This window comes from Jaculus jaculus, chromosome 5 (assembly GCF_020740685.1).
Source record: "Jaculus jaculus isolate mJacJac1 chromosome 5, mJacJac1.mat.Y.cur, whole genome shotgun sequence".
In the NCBI taxonomy this organism is placed as follows: Eukaryota; Metazoa; Chordata; class Mammalia; order Rodentia; family Dipodidae; genus Jaculus; species Jaculus jaculus.
This window is the reverse complement of record NC_059106.1, coordinates 54,483,432-54,500,721: the sequence shown is the minus strand read 5'-3', so window position 1 is coordinate 54,500,721 and position 17,290 is coordinate 54,483,432. Positions and strand designations below refer to the sequence as shown.

Below are 17,290 nucleotides of genomic sequence, written 5' to 3'. Positions count from 1 at the left end.
GGGCTGACCAGGGTCTCTTGCATCTGCAAACAAATGTGTGTCCAGCTTTGAGTGGCTGTGGTATTGAGCCTGGGATTGTAGGCTTTGTATGCAAGCACCTTTATCGCTAAGCGATCATCTCTCAGCCGGAAACATGGTTTTTTAAAAAATATTTTTATTGTTTTATTTGAGAGATGGGAGGCCAGATAGAGAATAGGTGCACTAGGGCCTCCAGCCGCTGTAAATGAACTCTATACACTAGTGCTATCTTGTGCATCTGGCTTACATGAGTCCTGGGGAATCAAACCTGGGTCATCGAACCTGGGTCCTTTGGCTTTGCAGGCAAATGCCTTAATCACTAAGCCATTTCTCCAGCCCTAAAGTTGTGTTTTGTCTTTCTGTTTTGAATAGCTTTTCTGCAAGAGCTGGTAGATCGAGATAATTCCAAATTTGAGGAGTGGTGTATTGAAATGGCCGAGATGCGCAAGCAAAGTGTGGATAAAGGAAAAGCAAAACACGAGGAGGTGAAGGAGCTGTACCAAAGGTTACCTGCTGGAGCTGGTCTGTAAGATATTCTAGGACAACGTTATTGCCATTTAATGCTTGGAGTTTTGTTTCTTTTTGTTTTCTTGTTGTCATAGCAATGTCTTTTGTACAAACTTCTTCCTACTCTGAGGAGCCAGTTTATATGTTATAACATTACTATGCAAACTGGCAATGACTGGATACATAGTGTTCCATATAATGATCAGTTACTTTTGAAAATGGGGAGCTGTTCACAGAGCCTGGGTCAGCATTCTTCATGTGTAATTCTTAAAGGTTTTTCTCCTATATGAGATACTGATGGGTTTTCAAGATATACCTGATTAGATCACTGCAAATGTTAACATTTTCATTTTATGAATTACATAGATACAATTTTTTTTCAAAATATTTTATTTATTTGAGATAGGAGAAACAGGCAGATAGAGAATGAGCTCTCCAGGGCCTCCAGTCACTGCAAAGGAACTCCAGATCAGATGCATGCTCCATCTTGTACATCTGGATTACATGGGTACTGGGGACTTAAACATGGCTCATTAGGCTTTGCAGGCAAACGTTTTAACTGCTAAGCCATCTGTCCAGCTCAGTATAAATAGAAATTGTCTTCTTTATTTCTTTTCTTTTTTTTGTTTTTCGAGGTAGGTTCTCACTCTGGCGCCCAGGCTGACGTGGAATTCACTGTGCAGTCCTAGGGTGCCTCAAACTCATGGCAATCCTCTTATCTCTGCCTCCCAAGTGCTGGGATAAAAAGTGTGCACCATCACGGCTGGTCCTAAATACAATTGAAAATTTAAAAATTTTTTTTTTTTTTAATTTATTAGAGAGAGAAGGATAGAGCAAGGCAGATAGCGAATGGGTGTTCAGAACCCCCAGCCACTGCAAACGAACTCTGGACACATGTGCCCCCTTGTGCATCTGGCTTATGTGGGTCCTGGGGAGTCGAACCTGGATCCTTTGGCTTTGCAGACAAGTACCTTAACCGCTAAGCCCTCCCTCCAGCCCCTAAATACAATTTTTTTAAAGAAGATTTTATTATTGTATTTATTTATTTGTTTTTTAGAGGCAGAAGGAGAGAGAGTGTGTGTAAGAATGGGTGTGCTAGGGCCTCTAGCCACTGCAGACAGACTGCACATGCATGCACCACCATGTGCATCTGTCTTACGTGGGACCGAAGGAATTGAACCAGGGTCCTTAGGCTTCATAGGCATGTGCCTTAAGTGCTAAGCCATCTCTGCAGCCCCTAAATATATTTTTTGTTTGTTTTGTTTTTCAAGGTAGGGTCTCACTCTGGCCCAGGCTGACCTGGAATTAACTCTATAGTCTCAGGGTGGCCTTGAACTCACAGCGATCCTCCTGCCTCTGCTTCCCGAGTGCTTCCCGCCCAGCATGTTTTTAAAAATATAATATTTATTTGAGAGAGGAAGTATGAGAATGGGTGCACCAGAGCCTCCAGCCTCTGCAAACGAAATCCAGATGTATACACTTCCTTGTGCATCTGGTTTAACTGGGTCCTGTAAAATTAAACTGGGATCCTTTGGCTTTGCAGGCAAACACCTTAACCACTAAGCTATCTCTCCCCCTCAAATATAATTAAAAAATTTTTTGTTTATTTTTATTTATTTATTTGAGTGTGACAGAGAAAGAGGCAGATAGGGAGAATGGGCACACTAGGGCCTCCAGCCGCTGCAAACGAACTCCAGATGCAGGTGCCACTTTGTGTATATAGTTTATGTGGGTCCTGGGAAATCGAGCCTCAAACAGGGATCCTTAGGCTATACAGGCAAACGCTTAGCCACTAAGCCATCTCTCCAGGCCCCTAAATACAATTTTTGATATATAAGATTAGCTTGAAATTCAATGTCAGATGTTAATCTGGGGGGGGGGGGAAGCTTTATGGCTTCCCTGTAATGCAGCTCATCCGTGTCACTATTCATGTTTATTCTAATTCACCTTCTGTTTTTTAAATAAATGAGCATTTTAAAGGGTGAAATGCTTTTGGTTACAACACAGAATTATGTTTGACATATCTTAGGTACAAATTCACCTAGCCTCATCTCCTATTATACAAAAGAAAGTTTTGTCTTGACAAATTAAGCATACAAGCATAATTAAGGATTTGCCTTACTTATTCTAATTTTCCATTACTGCTATAATTTTAAGGTAAAGATAACTATAAATCGCTAAACCTGTATGACAAGTTTTGAGAAGTTCTTTTTTTAATTAATTAATTTTTTATTAACAACTTCCATGATTGTAAACAATATCCCCATGGTGATGCCCTTCCTCCTCCCACTTACCCCTTTGAAACTCCATTCTCCATCATATCGCCTCCCCATCTCAGTCTCTCTTATTTTGATGTCATGATCTTTTCCTCCTATTATGATGGTCTTGTATAGGTAGTGTCAGGCACTGTGAGGTCATGGATATCCAGGCCAGTTTGTGTCTGGAGGAGCATGTTGTAAGTCCTACCCATCCTTTTGCTCTTACATTCTTTCTGCCATCTCTTTCGCAATGGACCTTGAGCCTTGGAAGGTGTGATAGAGATATTGCAGTGCTGAGCATTCCTCTGTCACTTCTTCCCAACACTATGATGCTTTCTGAGTCATTCCAAGGTCACTGCCAACTGAAAAGAAGCTTCTTTAACGAAAAAGTGAGAGTAGCATTAATATATGAGTATGAACATTAAGAAAAGTGCTTACTGAGTAGTTTGATGAGTATAGTATATACATTTAGCCAGACAGTAGCAGACGTTACACCTCAAGGGCTCAAGACTACCCCTGTTTTAGGTTTTCAGTATCAGGGATGTATTCCCTCCCATGGAGCAGGCCTCCAGTCCAATTAGAGGGCATTTGGTTTCCTCCATGACTGACGTGCCACTATTGCACCCATTGGCTCATTTGGCCTGACTGGCAAAATATAAGGCTTGCAGTGTCCACTGTTGAGTATCTTCACTGGTGATTTCTTTGAGAAATTCTTTTCAAGTGCTGGCAGTGTAGCTCAATTATAGAGCGCATGCTTGGCATGGAAAGGCTCTTGTTTCAGTACTTAGAACACAAAGGAAAAAAGTCACTCTCAGCCGGGCATGGTGGCGCACGCCTTTAATCCCAGCACTCGGGAGGCAGAGGTAGGAGGATTGCCATGAGTTCAAGGCCACCCTGAGATGACAGAGTTAATTCCAGGTCAGCCTGGACCAGAGTGAGACCCTACCTCGAAAAACCAAAAAAAAAAAAAAAACAAAAAAAAAGTCACTCTCAACTGTTGCTTAATCTGGTTCAAATCCTTCTTTGTGACCTATTGGACTTCATTCAAGGCTTGGAGGTATCTTAATGAATTACTGACCTTTATTTACTACAAACCAATTTGGAGGTTAACTCTAAATTCACTTCTCTAAATTTATATGCCTCTATTGGAAGTAACCAGGACCTAGAAGTCTATTTTCCAAAGTTTATTTACAGTTTCTTGTAATGTATGCAAGAGCAAAGGATTTTCTGGCTTTAAAAGGAAAATATCCTTGAGTATATACCTAGAGTTAGATCCAAAGATTTTTTATACATTTTTACCATTTTTTCATTTGCAGTAAATTTTCCACACTGGAAATTACTTGATGCAAAATGATCATGGGTTTGTATTGCCAATGAAACACAAAGAACATTTGTGTTCACAAAATCTATCTGTATTGGCTGTGTTGGTGCACACCCCTCTCCCCAAGTAGGGTCTCACTCTAGACCAGGCTGACCTGGAATTCACTATGTACTCTCGGGGTGGCCTTGAAATCACAGTGATCCTCCTACCACTGTTTCCCAATTACTGGGATTAAAGGTGTACACCACCATGCCTGACTTGGTGCATGCTCTTAATCCGAGCAATGAGTTTGAGGCCAGCCTGAGACTCGATAGTGAATTTCAGACACATCTGGCCTAGAGGGAGACCCTACCTCCACAGACAAAGAAAGAAAGAAAGAAAAATCTAGCCATATTCTCAGAACTCTGGTTCAAAGTTATTTCTAATGTATGTTTTTTGTGTGTGAGACAAGGTCTCACTGTGTATCCCAGATTGGCCTCAAACTCATTGTGATCTTCCTGCCTCAACCTCCTGGCTGCTGGGATTACAGATAGGCACCACAAAGTGTGGCTGCACCAATATCTTTTCCTCACATGGGTCCCTAGCACCCTACAGTAGAGTGTGGTAAACCCCACTGATGTTACAAGTATGTTCTCTCATGAGGATCGTGAGCGCTGTTTCTGCTCTTTGCTCTTTTTTTTTTTTTTGGTTTTTCGAGGTAGGGTCTCACTCTGGCCCAGGCTGACCTGGAATTCACTATGGAGTCTCAGGGTGGCCTCGAACTCATGGTGATCCTCCCACCTCTGCCTCCCGAGTGCTGGGATTAAAGGCGTGTGCCACCACACCCGGCTTCTTTGCTCTTTTTGCTGTAAAGTCATGTGTTTCTTCTTGGCTTTATATCCTCCATTAATTCATTTTGTGTCCTAAAATAACTAAACAACAAATTTCCCTTGGACTTTTCAATGTGATTCTAGCAGAGGACCTAAAAATATTGACCCACCTACCTACCTTTGCTTGACTCACTGTTGCCCAGTGGATGAGGGTCACCCTGGCCTTGAATCCCAGTCCATACCTCTTTTGTAGACTTCAGTTAGGTCCTTTCCTTCTTATAGTGAGTTTCCTTTTGATTTCCCCCCCTTTTTTTGCTAAAAAAAATCTTTATTTTGCTAAGACATACAAACAGAATTAACACTAGTAGCCACAATCACCAATGGTTTCTGAGAGGCTCTTCTCGATAGATCAGAATTCAGAGGCCTGGCGTGTGTCCAAGCCTAACCCCTTTTCTTTTTCTTTTTTTTTTAAATTTATTAATTTATTTGAGAGCGACAGACAGAGAGAGAAAGACAGACAGAGGGGGAGAGAGAGAATGGGCGTGCCAGGGCTTCCAGCCACTGCAAACGAACTCCAGACGCATGCGCCCCCTTGTGCATCTGACTAACGTGGGACCTGGGGAACCAAGCCTCGAACCAGGGTCCTTAGGCTTCACAGGCAAGCGCTTAACCGCTAAGCCATCTCTCCAGCCCCCTAACCCCTTTTCTTTCTAGCTGCCAGCTCAGCTGTTCAGAAGTCTTGCCGGATGTTCTCTTTGTTTGCTTCTCCATGTTGCTGCTTAATTTGAAAGATTTCATTTTCTAGTTGCACAATAGTCCATTCAATCTCATAATTCTTACTCACCAGAGACACCCAGTTTGACTCCATTTTTCTCAGCTTAGATCCAGCTGTGAGTTGCATGTTCTTGCCCTGCCAGTTTAAATCTTGAATGTTTCCTTAATTTCTGAAGTTCTTTCTGTGCTTGTTCAATCATGTGAACGAGGTTTTCATTGTACACTTTCCAGGCATTACATCCGTGCTGTGACATGAGTTCCAGATTTTCAATCCGAACTGCCTGATGCTCTAACTGGGCCATAGAATTGTTTACACATTCTTGCCATGCAGTGATGTCATTTTTTTGACCCGAGGAAGGGGCTGGAAGTTCATATGGTTTCATGCTAAGCAATTGAATTTCTCATTATGTCAGTTTCAAAGGCAGAATAATCTGGGGCTGTCAGGTAGCTCAGGTAGTTCTTTGTAGGCTGGTACCTGCGGGGTTCCTCCTCCACCAGCATCACAGCTGCACGCCGGGCACCTCATAGCCCTGGTCGAAATAATGGCAGTGCATCCACCACCACCTCTCCCATGACCAGGCCAGTGCCTGCCGTTGCTTGGCCTCACGATCGTCTGGGTGCAGACTCTGCGCACTCTCCGCGCCCTTGACCGCCGCCTGCGCCTTTTCCCCCCCTTTTTTTTTAAAAGCCAGGATCTCATTCTAGCCTTCTGTGTCTTGGAACTCACTATGTATGTAGCCTCTTCTGGCCTCTTAATTCTTGGGAGATCCTCCTGCTTCGGAATCTTGAGTGCTGGGATTGCAGGCCTGAGCTCCAACATCCAGAGTCTAATGGTTGAAATCTCAGTTTATTCTTTCAATCAGCATCAGAAGGTGCTGTCCTTTTTTCACCCCTCCCCAGCTGCAGAGCAAAACAGAACACCTGTTGAATTATTCCTTGATGTGGCCCTGTCTAACAGTTCTCTTCTCCCTGTGCTGAGAGAATTAACATTGCTCAAAATTTTGTTCCATGTGAATATGCAGGGGAATATTAGATTTGTCAAGTTGTTTATTTTACTCTCAAATAGAATACTTTCTTTTTAATCTTTACATTCTTCAGATAATTCAGAATACTCTACATGTCTGCATCTCAACCCTGATAAATGCCAGTTTTTTTTTTCTTTCGAGGTAGGGTCTCACTCTATCCCAGGCTGACCTGGAATTCACGGTGTAGTCTCAGGGTGGCCTCAAATTCTCTGTGATCCTCCTACCTCTGCCTCCCGAGTGCTGGGATTAAAGGCATGTTCTAAAATGCCCAACTAATACAAGTTATTTTGAATGTTATTAGCTATCCTATAATTTTTTTCCAGTACTAGGAATTGAGTCTAGGACTTGGTGTATGCTTGGCAAGGACTCTACCACTGAACTATAACCCCAGCTAATGTGATGTATGTATTGTTGTTATTATATTTTTTTTCTTTTGTGGTGCTGAGGATTGAACCTAGGGTCTTATTCATGCTGGGCAAGCTTCTTCCCCAGTCCCAGCTGTGTAGCCTAGGTGCCACAATTATTTTATCTGTTTTATTTCTTAAGGTCTCCTCTCTTATATATTATATGAATGTATAATTAATTTTTCTATATCTCTTCTAAAAATCTCAAAATGCTTCACATACCTTATCTTTATATTCAGCAACATCTCTGTGAGGTAGGCAGGTGGCAGGTATTATTAGCTTCATTTTACAAATAAAAAGATCTGAAGTGCAGCGTTTAAGTGACTTGTCCGCCTTCAGTGTCTCGGAGGCAGCACTTGGATTAGATCCTGGTCTCAGAAGGCAGTCACAGGCTCATCCTCTTTAGCTGCCTGAGTGCTGCTCAGGCAGAGGCTCTTTGATGAGGACCAGTTTCAGCACCAGCCAACAGTTTTTCTAAATTTTATCCAAATTGCCATGTTTTATACCAAACTTAGGTGAGAGTTAGCTCTTTGGTTGTATAACTCTGGGGAGCGTTAAACTGATGGCAGTGGGCTTTTCATTGAAGTGTCTACATATCTCGCCACAAGTAGTATACAATACAAATACGTAAATTCAACCTCTGTATGTTTTCTCCTATGTTTTATGCTGGGACTCCCTGGAGATCTTTGTAAGTAATCAAAGCTGGCCCCTTCTCTTTAATTTTGGCTTTTGGGGACCTCTGGGATTCCCTTTCCCCAAATTAAAACTCCTTTTGAAGTGTTTGTTCATTTGTTTTAGGTAGCCTCTTCCTGTAGCCCAAGCTGACCTGAAATTCATTGTATAGTTTCTTGGTTACCTCTGAACTCATGCTGATCCACCTGCCTCTGCCTCCCGACAGCTGGGGTTAAAGGCTTAGTATTTGGTTTTTGAACTTCAAAATTGATACTAGTTCTGTTGTAGTGTGCTTCATCCTCCAGCTTTACCCAAAACATGTTACTTAGTTGAAAAAAAATAACATGATCCCACGAGTAGATCGTGACATAGACTGTTGGGGGCATACTTTTCCTTAATCAGCACCAGCCTCGTCTTGGATTCAGAAAAGCTCAGTGTTGATGAAATGAGCTTATCACGTGTGGTTGTAGCTGACTAGGGGGAGTTTTGACTTAAAAGAGCTCAATCTAGCATCTCATCTTAATTTTCAGATCACGTACTTGTGAAAAGTGTTGATGAAATAAACATTGTAAGGGATGAGGTTCGATTGGCCAGCCAATGTGGAGCCTGACCCGCAGCCGCCAAACACAGGTGTCTGATCAAAGCTCTGCTATACTGCCAAGCAAGGCACTTCTCTATGTGGATGCCTCTTGTAGAATGTGGTTAATAATAACTGCCAATCCTGGAGGCTCTGTGCAGTCTGGTACCATGCGCAAGTACTAGAACTCACAGTAGTGCGTTGACATGGGATTTGTAGTATATTCACCAGACCTCCAAGCAAAGCTTCTGAGTCTGGACAGTCTGCATTGTCTTTGAGGAAAATGACTCTTTTCACTTAGTCCAAAAGGGGTAAAACTACATAGTCTCTTCCCATTCCTCTTTTCACAGAGCCCTATGAGTTTGTGTCTCTTGAATGGCTGCAGAAGTGGTTGGATGAGTCCACACCCACCAAGCCAATTGATAATCATGCTTGCCTATGTTCCCATGACAAGCTTCATCCAGATAAAATATCAATTATGAAGCGAATTTCTGAGTATGCAGCTGACATTTTCTATAGTAGATATGGAGGAGGTCCGAGGCTAACTGGTAAGTCCAGGTCTTCTCTGCCTAAACAACAGAGCAATTAAATCTCTTCTATGTGGTTTTTGTGAGTAGTACTTCATGGTGATGATAGAAACTGTTAGCCTGGGTAATTCTGTATAGAATGTTGCAAAATGGATTTGCTAAATGAAGTGGAAGTTGAGCTGAAGCACATGATGCCGAGTAGACTACATGGGCCCCTTTGAAGAGTACCTGGCAGTAGCTGTTGACTTAGATAATCTTGGCCAGGGGTGGTGGTGTATGCCTTTAATCCCAGCACAGGAGAAGCTGAGAGAGGAGGATCACTGTAAGTTTGAGGCCAGCCTCCTGAGTGCTGGGATTAAAGGCGTGTGTCATCATGCCTAGGAGCTCGCTCTTTCTTTTCTTTTCTTTTCTTTTCTTTTCTTTTCTTTTCTTTTCTTTTCTTTTCTTTTCTTTTCTTTTCTTTTCTTTTCTTTTCTTTTCTTTTCTTTCTAGAAGGAAAGAGAAGCAGCTTCTTTCTTATTGAGCAACTGGCAATACCCGCAGCTCCCCTTTTCTGAAATGGGTGCTAGGTTCTTATTTTGTAAAGCATTTAATTAGATGCTTCAGGCCTTCCTGCTTGTGCATCTGGAGGTGTGCTTTCAAAATTACTGTTTTCAATTCAGAATTAATAGACCATGCAGTGTGTAGGTTCCAAAGAATCACATTTTGTATGATTCCCGGAAATGGTTTAATCAGGTGGTTCCTTATTCTTCTCTCTCTCTCTCTCTCTTTTTTTTAAAAAAAGATATTTTTAATTTTACTGGGGAGAAAGAGGGAGATAGAGAGTATGGACATGCCAGGGCCTCTAGGTACTGCAGATAAACTCCAGACTCATGCACCACCATGTTCATCTAGTTTACATGGGTACTGGGGAATCGAACCTGGGTCATTAGGCTTCACAAGCAAGTGCCGTAACTGCTTAGCCATCTCTCCAGCCCTAATCAGGTGTGTTTGTTCGCTCTTTCCTTCCTTCCTTCCTTCCTTCCTTCCTTCCTTCCTTCCTTCCTTCCTTCCTTCCTTCCTTCCTTCTTTCTTTCTTGTTTATTATTTATTTATTTTTCTGAAGTAGAGTCTCACTCTAACCTAGACTGGCCTTGAACTTCCAGCAGTCCTTTTACCTCAGCTTCTCAAGTACTAGGCTTAAAGGTGTGCACGACCATGCCCTTGTTGAAAGTATGTTCTTCACAGGGAATCTGCTGGTGAATAATAAATATTTTCTTTCATCCTTTCTTGTCTCTAGTAAAAGCCCTTTGTAAGGAATGTGTTGTAGAACGTTGTCGTGTATTGCGTCTGAAGAACCAGCTAAATGAAGATTACAAAACTGTAAATAACCTACTGAAAGCAGCAGTGAAGAGGTATGCTTGCACACTTCGAATATTCACTAAAACACTTTCAGGAAACAAGCAAGCAGAACTTCATTTGTGGAAAACCTGGTAGTTGGGATATTTAGAAGGGGAATAAGTGAATGGCAGAGCCAGGTCCCAAGGAAATTTTACACACTGAGTGTGGAGCTTCATGCCTATAATTCCAGCAATTAAAAGGATGAGGCAGGACTGTTGCTTACTATGATCCTGTCTTTAAAATAAGAAAAGGAGGGACTGGGGAGATGTCTCAGCAGTTACAGGTACTTGCTTTCAAAGTCTGCCAGACCAGGTTCAGTTCCCCAGTACCCACATAGAGCCAGGTCCACAAAGTGCCATATGCCTTTGGAGTTCATTTGTTGCAGCAAGAAACCCTGGTGCCCCATATTCTCATTTTCCTTCTCCCAAATAAATAAAAATATTAAAAAGAAGAAGGAAATATTGCAACATTTACTCTTGGGTGGCAAAAAGAAACTTGAGTCAGACATCTTTTAAAGCAGTTGGACTCCTTCTGTTAGAGAAGAGAAGTAGAATGTTGTATGTCTGGCCTGGCTAATGCATGTGAACCTGTGTTTTGCTTGGAATTGCAGAAAGCTTGTGTTGGGAAAATATCCCAGCAGGTCTGGAAGGGCAGTGTCTGTCTCGGTGAGGCTACCTGCCTGTGTGTTGAGAAACAGAAGGCAATGGAACATCAGAAGTAGCCTTGGTGTTGGGAGTTTGGTGAACTCCACCCACTGCACAGAGTACCTCTGAACCAAGAATCAGTAGAATCATTAAATGATGGGATTTATTGAGTTTGTGTTTAATTTATTTGAAGAGAGTGAGTGTATGGCATAGCACCTCCTGCCATTATGAACAAACTCCAGATAGAGGTGCTACTTTGTGTGGTTGGCTTTACGTGGGGACTGGAGAATTGAACCTGGGATGTCAGGCTTTGCAAGCAAGAAATTACTTATTTCCAAGCATAGGGATGGAGGGAGGATATGAGAATGGGCACATTAGGGCCTCTAGCTGCTGCCAGTGAATCCCGATGCATAAACCACTTTGTGCTTCTGTCTTTACATGGGTACTGGGAAATCAAACCTGGGTCATTAGACTTTGTAAACAAGGGCCTTAACTGCTTGATGGAGAGAGCCATCTCTCCAGGCCGGTGTTTAACTTTTTTGTCTCTAATCAAAAATAAGTATAGTTTCCTATTGTCAGTCATTCTACCAAAGCCTGTCAAAGTGTTCTAAGAGAGAGAGTTAGTTTATACACTGATAAGCACATATATACCAGAGTATCTGTCTGGGTAAAGGCACATAGCTGTATGTTACTGGGAGGAGTGATCAAGTGGCAGTAAATAGCTGTGTCCCTGCTGTGAGTGACATGGTTGTAAATGGGAGGTAGGATGGAAACAAAGTTAATAGCTGCAGTTTAGTATGGGTGAAAAACGGCTAAAGGGAGGAATTGGGTTCTAAGTAATTACATGCATAAAAGCCAGTTTCCAGTTCATGTCCTTTGTAGTTTTACCAGGAGGGCTGGAGGGCATGAGAACATGGGTGTTCATCTTTTGTAGGATTTAATACTCACTATGTTTCACAGCAATGACGGATTTTGGGTGGGAAAATCGTCCTTGCGGAGTTGGCGCCAACTAGCACTTGAGCAGCTAGATGAGCAAGATGGCGACGCTGAGCAAAGCAACGGGAAAATGAACGGCAGCTCCTTCAATAAAGGTGACCTGGGTGTCCATCCTCCCACAACTACAACCTTCACAGCTTGTTTGTTTAGGGAATAAGGGATTGTTTCTTTTGGGAGCCCTCCGATCACAGGTTTGTGCCCCTGGCTTCTTGATGAACTTGGGGGTTCTTAATGTCTTTGGAGATCTTGAGCAGCTCCATGCAGAGCTGCACTTGCCCATCCTATCTCCACCATCCGGGTAGAAGTGCCTCGTGAAGCACTTGTTCCCGCAGTGCTGTTTCCAGCTTGCCCACGTTCTTGTTAGAAAACCTAGACCCCTTCATGTTCAATGTCAGTAAAACTGCTTTAATATCAATTGAAACCCATCAGTGTATTTTTTTGGGGGGGGTGGTGAGCCCAACAAACTGTCTTTTTTTTTTTTTTTAATGAGAGAGAGAAAATTGGAGCTCCAGGGCCTCCAGCCTGTGCAGTTGAACTCCAGACATGTGGGCCGTAGGGTGCGTATATGCAACCTTGCATGTTTGCGTCATCTTATGCATCTGGCTTATGTGGGACCTGGAGACTGGAACATAGGTCCTTAGGCTTCGTGGGCAAGTGCCATAACTGCTCAGCCATCTCTCTAGCCCCAAACAATGTATTTTAAAGACAACTTTTACTAAATCTAAAGTTCTCAAACAATAGCTGAGGGCAAATCATAGAGTTTCAAACTATTGAAATTCCAGTAGATTTGTGAGCTCCATTGTGGGGTTCAGGCTCAAATGCTATCATGTTAGTCACGTGCAAAATTAATGTCAGCTCTACTCTAGGCTAAAAGCTTTAAGAAAGGTCAGTCCACTGAAGGAGATGGCGCGTTCCTGTTTGAGGTTGGCGGCTGCACTGGCAGGCCCCTTCCTTGGTCAAGTGAGTGTGTACCTCACTGTGCCTCAATGTGAACAGCTGGTTAATAGTATTTTTCTTGTTGCTTCTTTATAGATAACCTGGCTTCAAGTGGGATGTTATTATTTTAACCTATCAGTCAATTTAATTTTTATTTACTTATATGAGAGGGAGAATGGGTGCTCCAGGGCCTTTAACGACTGCAAATGAACTCCAGGTGCATGTGCCACGTTGTGCATCTGGCTTACACGGGTCCTAGGGAATTGAAGCTGGGTCCTTTAGCTTTGCTCAAATTTCTTTTTTTTTTCCGAGGTAGGGTCTCACTCTGGCCCAGGCTGACCTGGAATTCACTATGGAGTCTCAGGGTGGCCTTGAACTCACAATGATCCTCCTACCTCTGCCTCCCTAGTGCTGGGATTAAAGCCATGTGCCACCACGCCCAGCTTCCAAATTTCTTTTAATCAGTGCTTTACAGATACCAAAGGAAATCGAGACACTTAAAAATTATTTCTAGATCAAGGGCTGGAGAGATGGCTTAGAGATTAAGGCGTGAAGCCTGAGGACCTAGGTTTGATTTCCCAGTACCCACATGAGCCAGATGCACAAGGTAACACGTGCATCTGGAGCTTGTTTGCCTTGGCTGGAGGCCCTGGTGTGCCCATTCTCACTCTCAATCTCTATCTGCCCCCTCCCATGAATGAATAAACTAAATATTCTAAAAAATTATTTCTAGATCTAAATGTACACATGATTTGATCAGTTTTACTAATTCAGAGGGTAGTTGTCCATAGCAGTGATCCATGATCAGTTCATTTGTCTTTTATCTCCTCCCTTCCTCCCATTTTACATACTGGGCATAGAACCCAAATCCTTGCACATACTAAGCCACTGCTTTACTTCTTTGCTCATCCCAACTGCATTTAATTTTGTTTCCAAATATTGGCATGCACATCTATATGTATGCATGTTTTTTTTTAATGTTATTTATTTATTTATTTATTTGAGAGTGACAGACACAGAGAGAAAGACAGATAGAGGCAGAGAGAGAGAGAATGGGCGCGCTAGGGCTTCCAGCCTCTGCAAACGAACTCCAGACGCATGCGCCCCCTTGTGCATCTGGCTAACGTGGGACCTGGGGAACCAAGCGTCGAACCGGGGTCCTTAGGCTTCACAGGCAAGCGCTTAACTGCTAAGCCATCTCTCCAGCCCTGTATGCATGTTTTTAATAAAATACTTTATTTATTTACAAACGAGGATGTAGTCACTCCAGAACCTCTTGCCCCTACAAATGAACTCCAGGCACGTGCACCACTTTGTGCAGCTGGATTTCTGTGGGTGCTAAGGAACAAATCCAGATAGTTGAGCTTTGCAAAAACATTTAACCTCCCAGCTCAGCATACTCGTATATATATTTAAATCAATTTAGTATTTTTTGTTTTTGAGGCAGGATCTCACTCTAGCCCAGGATGACCTGGAACTCACTCTTTTCCTATACTGGCCTTAAGCTCTTGGCATTCCTATCTCAGACTCCCTGAGTGCTGGTGTTAAAGGTATGTACTACTATGCCCAGCTTAGTATTTTAGCATATATATTTTTAATATCTTTATTGCTGGGTGTGGTGGCACATGCCTTTAATCCTAGCACTTGGGAGGCAGAGGTAGGAGGATCATCATGACTTCAAGGCCACCCTGGGACTACATAGTGAATTCCTGGTCATCCTGGACTAGAGCTAGACCCTACCTTGAAACCCTACCTTAGGCCCCCCCCCCAATGCGCAAAATAACATAGATATTAGGGAAATGTGGGTTAGGGAGAGTGTTTAGTGTTTAAAAGTCTCTGTTTACAAATGCTGCTGGCCTGGGTGTACTTCCTTGTGTCTTCACATAATATTAGATTATTATATGAGTTACTGGAAATGACTTGGTCAGAGAAGTAGGTGCATTTCTAGTTGCTACATACAGGCACATATTGGTATATGCTATTAAATCTTTCTCCATAAAACCATCTGAGAGCCTTAAATTTTTTTTTTGTAATTTTGGTTTTTTGAGGTAGGGTCTCATTCTGGCCCAAGCTGACCTGGAATTCACTATGTAGTCTCAAGGTGGCCTGGAACTCATGATCCTCCTACCTCTGCCTCCCATGTGCTGGGATTAAAGGCATGCACCACCACACCCAGGTCATCTGAGGGATTTTTATGTACATGTGATTGTTAATATCCAGAGTACATCCACCTGTGGCTGGGGAGGTATCTCAGTAAAGGCACTTGCTTGCAAAGCCTGTTGATCTGGGTTCATTTCCTCAGTACTCACTTAAAGTACTACATGTATCTGAAGTTCATTTGCAGTGGCCAGAGGCCCTGGTGTATACCCTTTCTTTCCCTTTCCCTTTCCCTTTCCCTCTCTCCCTCTCTTCTTGCATATATTGTGTGTGTGTTTGCGTATGTGTAATTTTATTTATTTGAGAAAGGAAGGCAGAGAGAGAATGGGCTCCTTAGGGCCTCTGACCATTGCAAATGAACTCAAGACATATGTGCCAATCTGGTGCACTTAGCTTATTTGAGTACTGGGGAATTGAACCTGAGTCCTTAGGTTCACAACACCTTAACCGTGAAGCCATCAATTCAGCCCATTAAAAAAAAAAAAAAAAAAAAAAACTATTTTTTAATCTGTTTGCAAGCAGAGAGAGATCACAGAGAATGGGAGTGCTTGGGCCTCTAGTTACTGCAAATGAACCCCCATATGCACGCGCCACTGTTCATTTGTCTTTATGTGGCTACTGGAGAATCAGGCTTAGCAGGCAAGTATCTTAACTGCTGAGCCATTTTCCAGTACCCCCCCCCCTTTTTTTCAGCCCCATTTTTTTCCCCTTTTGGTTTTTCCAAGGTAGGGTCTCACTCTGGTCCAGGCTGAGCTGGAATTAACTATCTAGTCTCAGGGTGGCCTTGAACTCATAGTGATCTTCCTATCTCTGCCTTTCAAGTGCTGGAATTAAAGGTGTGTTCCACCACACCTTGCATTTGCAGGTCTTTTACAAAAATGATTTATGTATTTATTTTCTTATTGAGAGAAAGAAGATGGGCACACCAGCATCTCCAACCACTGTAAACAGCCTTCAGCTACTGTAAATGAACTCAAGGCAATTGCACTACCTTGTGCATCTGGCTTACATGGGTACTGGGGCTCAAACCTGGTCCTTAGGCATCACAGGCAAGTTCCTTAACCACTAAGGTATCTCTCCAGCCTGACTGTACAGTTTTTACCTTTCTCCAAAATTATTATTGAAGGTAACTGTCTTATTGAGAAAGGACCTATTTGTGTATATGACAGAGAAAGGAGACAGACTACATCTGTTTACATCTTCCTCTTCTCAGTTCTGGAAATTTTGTACTGTTTCGTGTCCAACTATTTTGTGTATGAGTGTGTGTGTGTCTCTTTGTTTTCTATCCTGCTGGGCATCAAACCCATGGCCTTGGACATGCCTAGTCAGTGTTCTACCATTGAGCTCTTGCCAATGTAGATAAACATAGGTTGCATGGACCACTTTGTGCATCTGGCTTTACGTGGATAGGTTCAGGGGAATCAAACATAGGTTCTCAGGCTTTGCAAGCATGCTCCTTTAACCATTGAGCCACCTTGCCACCCCTTCTTTGTTTTTTGTTTGTTGTGGTTTTTTGAAGTAGGGCCTCACTGTACCTCAGTGGGTCCTGGGGAATTGAACCTGGGTCCTTTGGCTTTGTAGGCAAGCGCCTTAACTGCTGAGTCATCTCTCCAGCCCAAATGTTCTTTATATATATTAAATGTATTAAAAAAATAAATGTCTTAGCTACTTAACCTAGAAATCTCCTTGATAGCCAATCTATTCTTCTGATATTTATGATTTCATTTGATCCTATTTTTAGTATACAGGACTTACAAATTCTTAGTGAAATGGTATATGCATATAGAAAAGGTAGGCATTAGGAGAGAAATGTTAACAGGAGAAGCCAGCCCTAATTTATGACTTGTTTGGCTTTAGAAATCAAATCTTTAATTCCATTTAACCTTTTAGTTCAACTCCTACAAGAGTAGGTAGGTGAAAATGACATGATATGACATGCAGATGACTAAATTGGTTGTGGCATGCTATTCTGACTGCCTTAACTAGAATTAATAAGGTTTGCATATTAATTTTCAAATTGAATAAAGGCATTTTGTTGCATAACCTTTTTGGTTTTTCAAGGTAGGGTCTCGCTCTAGCCCAGGCTGACCTGGAATTCACTATGTACTCTCAGGGTGGCCTCAAATTCATGATGATGCTCCTACCTCTGTCTCCCGAGTACTGAGATTAAAGGCATGTGGCACCATGCCTGGCCACCTTTTTGGTTTTGGAGGCATGGTTTCAGATAGCCCAGGCTGGCATTGATCTGATTCTCCTGCCACCATGCTTGGCTTATTGCATAACCT

At 42.5% G+C, this 17,290-nt stretch overlaps 1 protein-coding gene and 1 pseudogene across 1 annotated transcript in view; one reads left to right on the top strand and one right to left on the bottom strand.

The window, feature by feature from the left end:
* Usp48 (ubiquitin specific peptidase 48) overlaps positions 1 to 17,290 on the top strand; it is a 90,062-nt gene that overhangs the window by 31,417 nt on the left and 41,355 nt on the right. The window contains exons 7-10 of the mRNA XM_045149089.1: positions 391 to 540; positions 8,716 to 8,913; positions 10,172 to 10,286; positions 11,877 to 12,007. Of these exons, the coding sequence (XP_045005024.1) occupies positions 391 to 540; positions 8,716 to 8,913; positions 10,172 to 10,286; positions 11,877 to 12,007 (594 nt within the window). The remainder of the gene's footprint in view (positions 1 to 390; positions 541 to 8,715; positions 8,914 to 10,171; positions 10,287 to 11,876; positions 12,008 to 17,290) is intronic.
* On the bottom strand, positions 5,621 to 8,573 carry LOC105943953 (annotated as a pseudogene).